The sequence below is a fragment of the Osmerus eperlanus genome, chromosome 3 (genome assembly GCF_963692335.1).
Source record: "Osmerus eperlanus chromosome 3, fOsmEpe2.1, whole genome shotgun sequence".
Taxonomy (NCBI): domain Eukaryota; kingdom Metazoa; phylum Chordata; class Actinopteri; order Osmeriformes; family Osmeridae; genus Osmerus; species Osmerus eperlanus.
In genome coordinates this window covers 3,433,052-3,446,119 of record NC_085020.1, presented here as the reverse complement: position 1 = coordinate 3,446,119, position 13,068 = coordinate 3,433,052, and the positions used below count along the sequence as shown (strand labels likewise).

Below are 13,068 nucleotides of genomic sequence, written 5' to 3'. Positions count from 1 at the left end.
TTCATTCCCCTCGGACAAAAGGATCTGCCAAACACACACACAGGACGGCTGAGTCTTCCAAATCAACCTTTTTGCTTCTCCCCTATTCTGTCTTTGAATGCAACCACCGCCCTCGAGAATCCATGTCGCGTACACACTGACACCGAAAATAATACACACACCTGTCAGGTCTGACCCAATCACAAAGCAGTCCTGAAACCAGAGGCTTGCTCCTCCTTGTTGACTAACCGTTTTTCATTTCAACAGCTAACTCCTCCTTCTTCTCTTTACCTTTGTGCTATTGTTTCCAGTCGGAGAGACCCTTGGGATGTGGCTGGTTAAGATTAGCAAAGCGTCCTTCTCCGATGAAGATAGAAACAAGAGCTTAACCGAGCTCGGATTTCATGTCCCCGATCCTTCAGACCTGACCCCTGACCCCGGTTATTCGGCCCGTCAAGTCGCCGGTCTCGGGACACACGATCCTCATCGCTGACCACCGTGAGTCAGGTATATACGGCGGTGACAGACTCCGTCCCCCACAATCCTTTGTCCCGGGGTTCCTGTGAGGCTCCTCTGTCACTTAATCACGTCTTCCTTTGAAGAGAGAGGACGCAGTCGTCACATGGGGACAGACACAGGACCTGCACGTCTCTGGTGGGTGTGTGACCTTGACGGGAAAAGACAAATAAATCTTTTGAGCAGACCTAAGACATATGGTTTTGACGTTGAATGGAGACGTCTGTGATTTTGACTGGATCAATGGTGGGCGTTGGTTCTTTGGAGGAGGTGATGGAGTGATGGTCATTCAGAAGGGACACTCTGGCCACATGGCCACTTTCGTATTATCCTCTGGTGAGAAGGATGAATAACATACAGTCCTCTTGTCTTGATACTCGGAGCTTTAACTGGGGTTACATGACACAATCTAATTAAAGCCAGGTTTACATGGAGAGAGGAGAAGGAGGTGTCTGAGGGGTAAATATGAGAGAGAGAGAGAGAGAGAGAGAGAGAGAGAGAGAGAGACTGAAAGGACGAGGGAGAAAGAGAGAAAAAGCAAGCTAAAGAGAGAGGGACAGTGTGTGAGATCATCATTTCACCCCGGTCACTGGTGTGTGGCCCCTCACTCCCTGGTCCCCAGGATGGGGTTCAGGCCCCTGTCAGGCCCCAGCCCCCTGGGACACCTCAGGGAATCACTTACCACGACTGACCGGTCCACTGAGCTCTCAAACCTACCACCACCACCTCCCCCTTCTCCTCCTCCTTAACCCTCCAGCCCTTCCCCTATCTCTCCCCCATCCACCGCCTCCCTCTTTCCCTCGCCCCTCACACCCCTCAGCCTGGAGGGAAAGAGAACCACCCTCATTCAGGGAGAGAAGGGGTAAAAAGCTGGCTTTCAGGTCTCTCCCTCAATGGTTCTTTATCCCTCTGCCCCTGAGACATCAACATGACAATGTGACAAAGCGCCAGGGCTTTTTAAAGAGAGATCCTGTGTTTGTTAAGTGTTTCTCTCCCCCTGAAGAGCTCCGCAGGGCAGGGTCGGAGACCTGAAAAGTGACCGTGAAAAGAGAAGGCCAACTTTGATCACACACGTGAAAGGGCTGGACTTTCTTTTTGATTAACTCGAGGAGGTTTATGGCGTCGAGAGGTTATGGAGATGATTATTGAGGAGATTCACTATTGATCTCAGTAATGAGAAGGTTCTGCAGTGCAGAATGTTTGCAGAAGTATGACATGGGCTTTTCTGCAACATCTTCTATTGATATTCCGCTAACAAACTCAGACACTGACAGATAGAACCTTACAAGGTAAAGCGCGGATACAAAGGAAAGATGCAAAAAAGAGATATGACATTCTTTGATACATCGTTACGCTAATGATTAGGGAAGTATCAATCCCTCAGCAGAACAATCGATCACCTTGGCAGACATGATCAAATAATTACATTTTTCAAAGTGGAAAGCAGTTCTGTGGTGACACCCACATGCCTTGAAGCACACACCGACGCTTTCCTTCCCAACATGTCAATCCTATTATTGACAAGCCACGATTGTTTCTTTGGGAGATCATCTTCTAACAGCATCCTCTCAAATGGAGCTTAGGAGCTCGAAGGCAGGATTAGTGAAATGTAAAACCTGAGACCTCCCAAAACATCCTCACAGGTTTAGCTTCGGTGTAGTCATCTCCCCAGTTCCACACCTATTCATACAACCTCCCCGAAAACAAGCCACAAGCTTTACAGACTCTTTTCATGCTGACAGCATCGCTTCCGTCGAGTCGCTTTTACATGAAAACAGTCAATATTCCCTGTATTTTTTGGTGCAACGCTTTCCATTATTCATCAAAGGGGTTTTTAGGCATATCTCTCCTACTGTCAGACTGTAATGAGCACCCCCAAAAAAAGAAAAACCTTTTCCCAGACTTTCTGTAATACAGATCCCTGTCATCTCTGGAAACTTAACCCTCATGAGTCATTGAAAAAACAATTTACAGGAAATTAAGTTGCTAGCGGTGAGCTGAAGGCTGGGGTAAAGGTGTGAGGCTGTTCTGAAAGAAGGTGACCATACTTGCCCTTGGTGCTGTTAAGATGTTTTTCCTGTCTGTATTTCAGGAGGCACCAGTGATCACTGCTTCTAACCAAGATAGAAATTGTTTCAAGTTTTTCTTGTCAGGTGCACAGACCAACACAAGATCAGACTGGGCTCTGAAATTCTTGGGACAAGACAACGCAAGCAACCTGGCATAACATAACATATAAGTACTAAGAATATAGATTACATAAGCTAAAATAAAGCTAAAAAAATAAATAAAATAATAATAATAATAAACATCCTAATATACAAAATAGTATGCAATATACAATATGCTAGCCCTCTAATACACATAATGACCTATACTAACCTTATAGACCCGTACTAACCTAAGACAAGACCTAAACAGTATGCTAATTGTTGTGCCTCATCACGAGAATACTTTTTGGAGACAGTTGCATCCTCCCAGGGTAGTCAGTAATTGTGACATTTTATTTCAGAGGTACAAAAGCAAGTCATCTACCCCAGGAAGCTGTAGAAAATGGCATTCAAAGCTCAGACTAAAAATGTAGTGTTTATCGTCCTGTGAGATCCAGCAGCTATGATTCAATGAAAACAGGTCAGGGCCTTTCTAAATTAGACACGGACTGATGTGATTTTCAAAACAGCAGGTAAACAGTGAACTGTTGCTCAACCACTTTCATTTTTAGCGCTCACATCGTGACCTTTGTGGCACAGTCACTGTTTCAAAAATAACCATGCCTGGTATTTTTAGTGGAGCGCTCCTATGCATAATCACAATGGCCTCATTTTGCCAGATTTAGATAGTTATCTCCCCTGTGAGATTCTGTCATTGTCAAGTCAATTTGCCTGATTATTCTGTCATGGGGCTAGACAGGTGAATGGATGGGGCTAGACATCCTAGAAATGGCTGCAGATAAAACCTTGTTGCCTGTGATAAAAATGAAATATATGATTACAGACATGGAGATATATTTAGGCACCACACGTGTAGGCTTGCTGTCTAGTAGAGTATGTCGTTTTTTGGATGCATGGTATACTTTTAATCCTGTTATTACAGGCACAGGAAAAACTTAGTCGTTTGTAATATACGTCGATATGACTAACCTAGTCCGAAAATGCTATTTAAAACAGTATGCTAGTGGTAATTGTCTGACGACAGGGAAGTTTGTAGCCTACAACTTCATTATTATTGATTCCATAGGAGCAGCATCGTTCACGAAACATCTCGAGTTTAGCCGGAGAAGTCCGAATCGCATTGCATGCTGGGAAAAAGGAATACATCGCCATCTTGCTTTTGCACCGCAAGTTGTCAGAGCAGAATAATAACCACGTTTGAATGATTATTTTTCAGGCTTACGAGTGTTTTAGCTCATCGATTTGAAGGTACTCTGCAGGTTGTAAGTTTAAGCAGCGTATAGACGCAGCACGATCCGATTTAAACTTCGCAGTCGTCTTCAGTAGAGCCCAGCTAGCTGCTGAACGTTAGTATTGAGGAGGTGGCCATGGGTCGCTCTAGGAGTCGCAGTTCGTCCCGCTCCAAACACTCCAAAAGCAACAAGCACAGCAAAAAACGAAGCCGGTCTCGGTCAAGGTCCAGAGACAAGGAGCGAGCCAAGAAGCGGTCAAAGTCCCGTGAATCGAAAAGGAACAGACGTAGAGAATCGCGCTCTCGTTCCCGGTCAACCACAGCCTCGTCCCGCAGGGAGAGAGAGAAGGCTGTTTCACCGCCAGAGAGAATTGATATTTTCGGCAGGACACTGAGCAAGAGAAGCGCTTTGGACGAGAAACAGAAAAAAGAGGAGGAGGAGAAGAGGGCAGAGATGGAAAGGCAGAGGAAGATGTGAGTTTCCTGATCACAAGTGCACAGCTACAGTAGCTAACCGAGCTAGTTAGCATTGCTAGGACAATGTCCCCTTTCGGCGTTGACCAAAGCAGCTAGCACCTAGCTAGGCACCTAGCCAGCCAGGCATTATGCCTGCTACGGGCCCCAGGCAGAAGGACGCTGCACACACTACACAGTCAAGCACCTTGCAGTAGGACTGGCGCAGTCTGCCAGCCAGAAAGGTTAACTATGCGTGTTAGAATGATTTTTGACTGTTTTGCTAGCTAGTAGAGCAAGCCTTATGCCTTGCTCGCTTGCTAGTTTAGCCACATCGCTGCACTAGCTTTGTAGCTAACTGAAGCTAACAGCAAGTGTGTGACTAGCTTGGCCAGCTGACGTCAGCAGGTTCAGCACAGGTCTACCTTAACCCGCCTACTGTTCTACTCAGCGAGCCAAGATCTGAGTTTATTACGCAAGATTTAATTTATATTGAAAAGTCTTGGTCAATCATCAACTAAAGTATAGGTTTTTATTCCTATACTTTCCCTTGGCGAAATATGCTTTTAATACATCATATTAAGATACTAGACAACCGCTGTTCAGGTGTTCAATTATAAGAGACCATTTGTAAAGTGACAGTGTTGACAGATGGTCAGACCACAGTATAATTTCCATTCTTGTCGTGCGCGGTGTCACCACACGCCTCAACCGCCCTGGTGAACTTCACCCACAACAGTCACGTCCCCTCCATTGTTTACAAGCAGAAAGTGTGAGGCAGACACAGGGGACCTGTTATTGTGTAGCTCCACGTCCAGGGGCTAAGGACCAGACACCTGATCTCCACAGCGGTGTGCCACACCTGGGCATGACACACTGCAGCAGCTGCCTGTGTGTCAGCCTGTCGCCACAGGGCCTCTGAACCGGCCATAGATGCGAGAAATGAAAAGACACAAGTTTGAGATAATGAGATAATGGTCTGAGAGGCCTCAGGTTTCCACTGCGGGCCCCCGGAGGATGTCAAATCAGGGCGGACATGTAGCGTTCCAGCCCATCTCCTCCTCTCCCACACACACACACACACACACACACACACACAAACACAGTGTAATCACATCCTGTTTAGCGTAAAGCAGATATTCTGTAGTTTTAAAGCAGTTGAATAGTAAACAGGATGTCCTCTCTGCCCCCCCCCCCCCATCTCTTACACACACACACACACCTGCCTTTCTTTACCTTCCAGTCCTCTGACAGTCTGCACTCTGGACAAGCTCACTTCCTCTGAAGTCGGGTTTGGAGGGTCAAGGGGGGTCATTTCAGGACGTCACCAAAAAAACCACTCCTGGCAACTGTTCTTGTCCAGACCCCTGCACTGGAAACACTTATCCTTCCCCCTTACAAACCACCAAAACTAATTTAGGAAGGTTGCTGGAAGGGATATTACCAAGTCACGTTATATCCTTTTTTCATATTACCATGTGTCATTCTGTTGTTTTGACTTGTATCCTATTGCTCCACTCTCCTGCCTCCTCTAACCCCCTGGTCTCCCTCCATCCCTCCATCCCTCCCTCCCTCTCCCCCCCAGCCGGCAGCTGGAGATCGAGGAGAAGCTGATCGAGGAGGAGACGGCGCGGCGCGTGGAGGAGCTGGTGGCCAAGCGCGTGGAGGAGGAGCTGGAGAAACGCAAGGACGAGATTGAGCGCGAGGTGCTGCGCCGCGTGGAGGAGGCCAAGCGCATCATGGAGCGTCAGCTGCTGGAGGAGCTGGAGCGTCAGCGGCAAGCCGAGCTCTCCGCCCAGAAGGCCCGAGAGGTAACGCTCGGTCGTTTGGAACGCAGGGAAACCCCCTCCCTCCCTTCCCCAACCCTCCCTCCCTCCCCGCCCTCCCCCGCCGGCCTCCCCACCGCTGTCCCCCCGCTCAGGGTGGCATGTGGGGTGGCCCCCCTCCCCGTCTAGAAAGACGCCGAAACCAGGACGTGGCACAAGGCTCACCGCAAGGGGGGAGAGGGTGGCTGGGTTTTTGGAGAGGGTCGGAAACCGCGAGGTTCGAGTTTGAGCCCCGTAGGCAGTTACTGTGTTGTGTAGGTGATAATTTGCTCCAACAAGTCAGACGTCATTGATTTGTGGCCTCTTTGAGGGCTATGCCAGGTCTGGCAGGGGTCTGGAGGGGGGGGGGACACACGAACGGTGAGGCTTTTGCCATGGCCGAGTTGAAAGACTTACTGACCTCATGCTGTTCATCATTTCTCCGTCTTTCCCCGTACATTCTGTGCGTATCAGAATGATCTCATGTATTTTCTTCTTTCTCACAAATACTTAGTCTCTATAAATGAGTTTGTAAGTTGACACCCTACATTATCAGTTTAGGTTACCTCTAGAAGCCCCAGATTACTTTGACCCAGTAGTCCTGAATAAGTCCCAATTTAGCCCCAACTGAGTTTTCTTTTGTTTCAGACAAGACCTAGTTCCCCCTCCCCTCCCCCCAGCCCTTCTCCTGAGAGTGGAGTCTGGTCTTCAGCCCCCCCCCCTCCAGGCTTCGTTAAAGAAGGGAAAGACGACCCAGTCATTGTTTATGCTACAGCACTAATATTCTGTGAATGAGAGGAGCAGCCGATGCCCAGCGACCCTGACTCCCTCTGGGCCGCCCGGTGGCTCGGTACTAATCGGGTGAGAAATGTGCCCTCGCCGCGCCTCAGCCCCGATAGAGCCCAGACACAGCCCTAACGGGGCCCCCACACAGCCCAGACACAGCCCCCACACAGCCCAGACACAGCCCTCACACAGCCCCCACACAGCCCAGACACAGCCCCCACACAGCCCTGACACAGCCCCCACACAGCCCCCACACAGCCCAGACACAGCCCTCACACAGCCCAGACACAGCCCCCACAGGGCCCAGACACAGCCCCCACACAGCCCAGACACAGCCCCCACAGGGCCCCCACACAGCCCTGACAGGGCCCCCACACAGCCCAGACACAGCCCCCACACAGCCCTGACAGGGCCCAGACACAGCCCTCACACAGCCCAGACACAGCCCTCACACAGCCCTCACACAGCCCCCACACAGCCCAGACACAGCCCCCACACAGCCCTCACACAGCCCAGACACAGCCCCCACATAGCCCTGACAGGGCCCCCACACAGCCCTCACACAGCCCAGACACAGCCCAGACACAGCCCCCACACAGCCCAGACACAGCCCCCACAGGGCCCCCACACAGCCCAGACACAGCCCCCACACAGCCCAGACACAGCCCAGACACAGCCCCCACAGGGCCCCCACACAGCCCAGACACAGCCCCCACACAGCCCAGACACAGCCCCCACAGGGCCCCCACACAGCCCAGACACAGCCCAGACACAGCCCCCACACAGCCCAGACACAGCCCCCACACAGCCCTGATACAGCCCCCACACAGCCCTGACAGGGCCCCCACACAGCCCCATGCAGACCCTGCAGGAGGATAACCCTGAGGAGACAGTGGACTCTAGATAGGACACTAGTTAGGACACTAGTTAGGATAGTAAGATTTCCTGAAGAGTTTTCCCCCCTAATGACAGCTACATGCCCAGTTTGAGTGGTGTTGATCAGGTCCGCTTGTGTTACCACCCCCCACTTTCTTCCCTGCTAATAATCCTTGTTTTGAGAAACTCCCATTAGATGGCATCCGCTCTGGGATACATAACAATGATGGACCTTCATTTCCTGTTTCCTGTATGAAAAGGTCAACAATCTGTGGTCTAACCCTTGTCTCTTAACCCTGATTGTCTTATATATACATATATAATATTAATTTTTTATTTATTTTTTCATATATATTTTTTTTTCTCAACTAACACTTTTTTTTTTTTAGGAACAAGTGTAATAATATCATGTCCTCACAACCTGCTTCTCCTTAGGGGTGCCGATGAGTTCATTTTTTTTGGTTCTTTTGAAGTTTTGGACACAGGTTTGTTTTAACACCCGACTTCTTAACTTCACATTTGACACTTGAACTGGCCCATGATCACCCGGCTCATGTACTGTCCCCCAACCCCCCTCCAGCTCCATGTACTCTGCTGTACTCTGCTGTACTCTACTGTACTCTACTGCCACGTGTCCCCTATGTGAACTGAGCCGAGTGGGGCTCTTAAAGTGCCCAAGCTGGGAGTGCAGACTAAAGCTGTACACAAAGATTCAGTTTTAAAGAGGAAGGCCGCGGTCCCCCCCTACCTACCTACCTACCCCAGGAGCGCTTCTGTCTCTGCAGGGGAGACACCCTCTGGACGAGACAGTAAATATTCAACCGTTGTAAGGCCGAATGCTTTCACCAGTTGTGTAGGTACACAGGCAAGGAAAATGCGTAGGTATGCGTGCATTGGTGAGCCAAAACTATTCTCTCCTTTTTTGTATCCTTTTTTCTCTTTGCTTGTTGATGATGATTTATGATAAGACAAAAAAAAAAAGAAAAAAAAGAGGCAATTGATTTTTAGAATGTATTGTCTGTCTCTTTTATATATGTTCTTCTCTATCTCAATTTGACTGTGATGAGTGGGGTTCCCTTTTAAGTATTTGTAACGGACACGAGGAAGGCCCTGGGTGTGAGTGAGCGTTTCCAGTGGGAGGGTTTTTGTCACCTGTAGAGGGAGAAAATCGGGGATTTCCCCATTTTTTGGTCTATTTTGTGCCCCTGAGTATTTTCGGTTGACTGCAGAGTATGCAAACGTGTGGTCAAAACGCTGAGACCGTGAGCCGTGCCCCAACTCCTCGGTCTTAGCGAGTGAGTGTGTGCGTGTGTTAACTGAGGGTTAGCCTGTGTGTGTGTAAGTGCAGGGGCGCTTGGTGACCGTAGCCTGTGCGTGCGCTAACATACCATCGTGTCGCCCGTCTAGGAGGAAGAGAAATCCAAACGGGAGGAGCTGGAGAAAATCCTGGAGGAGAATAACCGCAAGATAGCAGACGCTCAGGCCAAGCTGGTAGGTCAAACACACACACACCCTCTCCCTCTCTATACACCCTGCACACACACACACACCCTCTCCCTCTCTATACACCCTGCACACACACACCCTGTTTCTATACACCGGACACACACACACTCCCTCTCTCTACACCTTGCAAACACCCTCTCTCTATACACGCTACACACACACACACACACCCTCTCTCTATACACGCTACACACACACACACCCTCTCTCTATACACGCTACACACACACACACACGCCCTCTCTCTATACACGCTACACACACACACACACACACCCTCTCTCTATACACGCTACACACACACGCCCTCTCTCTATACACGCTACACACACACACACGCCCTCTCTATACACGCTACACACACACACACACCCTCTCTCTATACACGCTACACACACACACACACACCCTCTCTCTATACACGCTACACACACACACACACACACCCTCTCTCTATACACGCTACACACACACACGCACCCTCTCTCTATACACGCTACACACACACACACCCTCTCTCTATACACGCTACACACACCCTCTCTATACACCCTACACACACACCCTCTCTATACACCCTACACACACACACACCCTCTCTCTATACACGCTACACACACACACACACACGCACCCTCTCTCTATACACGCTACACACACACACACCCTCTCTCTATACACGCTACACACACACACCCTCTCTATACACTTTACACACACACCCTCTCTATACACCCTACACACACACCCTCTCTATACACCCTACACACACACCCTCTCTATACACCCTACACACACACCCTCTCTATTTACACCCTACACACACACCCTCTCTATTTACACCCTACACACACACCCTCTCTATACACCCTACACACACACCCTCTCTATACACCCTACACACACACCCTCTCTATACACCCTACACACACACCCTCTCTATTTACACCCACATCACTGTTGCCACACAAAGCAAATATTCATCTTCTGTTATTGTTTCTGTTCAACGTCGGCCAATACGGTTCAAACGTAAAAGCAACTAGTCAGAATAGTGGTCAGGATCTGGCTTGTGACGTTCTCTGGATATCAAACTCACCTCCCCACCTACAAACACCAACATCAAATCATGGCTACGTCGCCCTCCTGGCAAGGAACTGCCTCCATTGAAAGAGCGGGCAGCGATAGTTATCATCAGCCGATAACGGGGGTGTTTTCCTTTTTCCTCCACTGTTTACACTCCTGTCTGCCTCAGGACTGACTTGGAAAACTGTGTTTACTTCAGTGTTTATTTCAGTTGGATGTGCCAGGATGGCAGTAAACAAGGCCAGAGACCAAAAGAAACAGTCAAGCTAATAAGGTCTTTGGTCATGAGAACCCAGACGGGGGGGAAAACAATCAGCTAGTTTCCTATCACCCACCTGCCTGGGCACATGAAGCCTAATAAACGTTTCAGTTTTCATAACTTGAGACAGTATAATTTAGGGTTATGGTGAAGAGGAAGGTCAGTTCAGACAGAGATACGGTGATGATTTTAGCCAACATATTCTACCACAAACCTGTATATCGGTCCACACCATCCAGTCACTCCTCGCCTGTCTGGTTAACAACTTGATTGTGGTTTTAGCCTTCTATCCTGATCTGACTTTGTATCTGTCTGCGTGCGTGTGTGTGTGTGTGTGTGTGTGTGTGGTGGGGGTGTGCGTGTGTGTGTGGTGGGGGTGTGTGTGTGGTGTGGGTGTGCGTTTGTGTGTGGTGGGGGTGTGCGTTTGTGTGTGGTGGGGGTGTGTGTGTGGTGGGGGTGTGCGTTTGTGTGTGGTGGGGGTGTGTGTGCGCGTGTGTGTCCAGGCGGAGGAGCAGTTGCGCATCGTGGAGGAGCAGAGGAAGATCCACGAGGAGCGCATGAAGCTGGAGCAGGACCGGCAGCGCCAGCAGAAGGAGGAGCAGAAGATGATCCTGGGCAAGGGCAAGTCCCGACCCAAGCTCTCCTTCTCCCTCAAGGCCACCGAATGAGACTCCTCCTGTCGCCTCGGCCCCCCCCACCCCCCCAGCTCTCCTCCTCTCCGGAACGCTAGCTTCACGTTGAAAGTATGGAAGGGCCAAGGAAAAAAAACTAAACAAAAAGGGTCGCCCGGATGAAAAGGCACCGTGCATTGCTCTGTCTTTCTCTATCTTTCTCTCTCTCTCTCTATCTCTGTCTGTGTCCCACCGAGCCCCTTTACTTCCCAGCGGACCCTGCCCAGACCAAGCCTCAGAGAGGAGGAGAGACTCCTGGCTCACCTGTCATCCTCAACACACCTGACTGGCTCCACCCTGCGCCTCCACTTCCTCCCTCTCAAAGACTATTGTTTGTGCTTTTTTGGGGGGGGTGGGTTTTATTTTCATTTTTAAGGACATTTTTGAATTGTCGTGTAGAATGCTGTCTCACCCTCCCCTTCCCCCCCCCCCCCCGAGTCTGTAGGTCTTTGGTCCCGTGAGCGAGTGTCCATCTTTCTTTAGCAGATCGTTTTTAAACCGCAGGCTAGGTTACAGCCCCCCCGTTATGTGAATGAAACAGTGGCTTACCCATGAGCCTTTGGGAGTGGGCCAGGCGTTCACTGTGTTGTGTGTGTGTGTGTGTGTGTGTGTGTGTGTGTGTGTGTGTGTGTGTGTGTGTGTGTGTGTGTGTGTGTGTGTGTGTGTGTGTGTGTGTGTGTGTGTGTGTGTGTGTGTGTGTGTGTGTGTGTGTGTGTGTGTGTGTGTGTGTGTGTGTGTGTGTGTGTGTGTGTGTGTGTGTGTGTGTGTGTGTGTGTGTGTGTGTGTGTGTGTGTGTGTGTGTGTGTGTGTGTGTGTGTGTGTGTGTGTGTGTGTGTGTGTGTGTGTGTGTGTGTGTGTGTGTGTGTGTGTGTGTGTGTGTGTGTGTGTGTGTGTGTGTGTGTGTGTGTGTGTGTGTGTGTGTGTGTGTGTGTGTGTGTGTGTGTGTGTGTGTGTGTGTGTGTGAGAGAGAGAGAGAGAGACGGGAGGGGTTACAGTTAGCACAGTCGTCTCCGTTCCAGCTGACAGGTTTGTGTCTTCAAGCGCCCTCCTTTTCCAACCTGTCCTGATCCCCCAAACATTTAGACAACGTCAGCCTGTCGTTAGTCAGACCACCTCTGCATGCCAACATGGAGCTGTCCCAGCCAGACACACGGGCCTGAGACCAGACCCACTCCCAAACCGGCCCGTGCCGCTGATAGAACCATCTAGCAGGACCGGTGTCTCTTCGATCGTCAGGACTGTTCAGAGGGGTGGGGGGGGGGACATTTCCTGTATGATGTAATAATAGACTCGCTGTGATGTTCTGTGAAATAACGTGACATGAATCCACACTTTACTACGACAACAGAAAAAGAAAGATAATTATCGACGAGGAGCTAATCCTTCACACACCCTTCTGCCCCCTTTATTAGTTCCCCCTCTTGAAAGGTCCCTCGCAAATAACTATTGTTCGTTAAAGGATGTCCGAGTTCAGGTAAGATTGACTAGCTTTGCTTTGAGGTCAGCAGTCTATGGATGTATTTGTGCGTGTGTTGGAATGTGTGTTTGTGTGTGGGGGGGGGGGGGGGGGATGGGGGGGGGTGCGCGCATGTTTTGAAGACTGTGACCTCAGGTGGGTTTAAAGGGTTTTCAACTAAGTGAGATTTGTCTTGTGGTTATTTGCCCCAGTTGTTGATGGGGACTGAAAAATTCACCAATAAATCCCTTGAATGCTACTAATTTGTTTTTGTCT

General features: G+C 49.7%; 1 protein-coding gene across 1 annotated transcript; it reads left to right on the top strand.

The window, feature by feature from the left end:
• The first annotated feature begins 3,785 nt into the window (after positions 1-3,785).
• Positions 3,786-11,507, top strand: arglu1a (arginine and glutamate rich 1a). Its single transcript, XM_062456523.1, has 4 exons — positions 3,786-4,371; positions 5,936-6,161; positions 9,225-9,308; positions 11,169-11,507. Exons 1-4 carry the CDS (start codon positions 4,034-4,036, stop codon positions 11,331-11,333), a joined length of 813 nt encoding a protein of 270 aa, XP_062312507.1. The 5' UTR covers positions 3,786-4,033; the 3' UTR covers positions 11,334-11,507.
• Positions 11,508-13,068: the final 1,561 nt, after the last annotated feature.

Coding starts and splice junctions, on each gene's coding strand:
- arglu1a (XM_062456523.1), top strand. CDS start 4,034: ATGGGTCGCTCTAGGAGTCGCAGTTCGTCCCGCTCCAAACACTCCAAA. Junction 4,372..5,935: donor ATGGAAAGGCAGAGGAAGAT/GTGAGTTTCCTG, acceptor TCTCCCCCCCAG/CCGGCAGCTGGAGATCGAGG. Junction 9,309..11,168: donor CAGACGCTCAGGCCAAGCTG/GTAGGTCAAACA, acceptor GTGTGTGTCCAG/GCGGAGGAGCAGTTGCGCAT.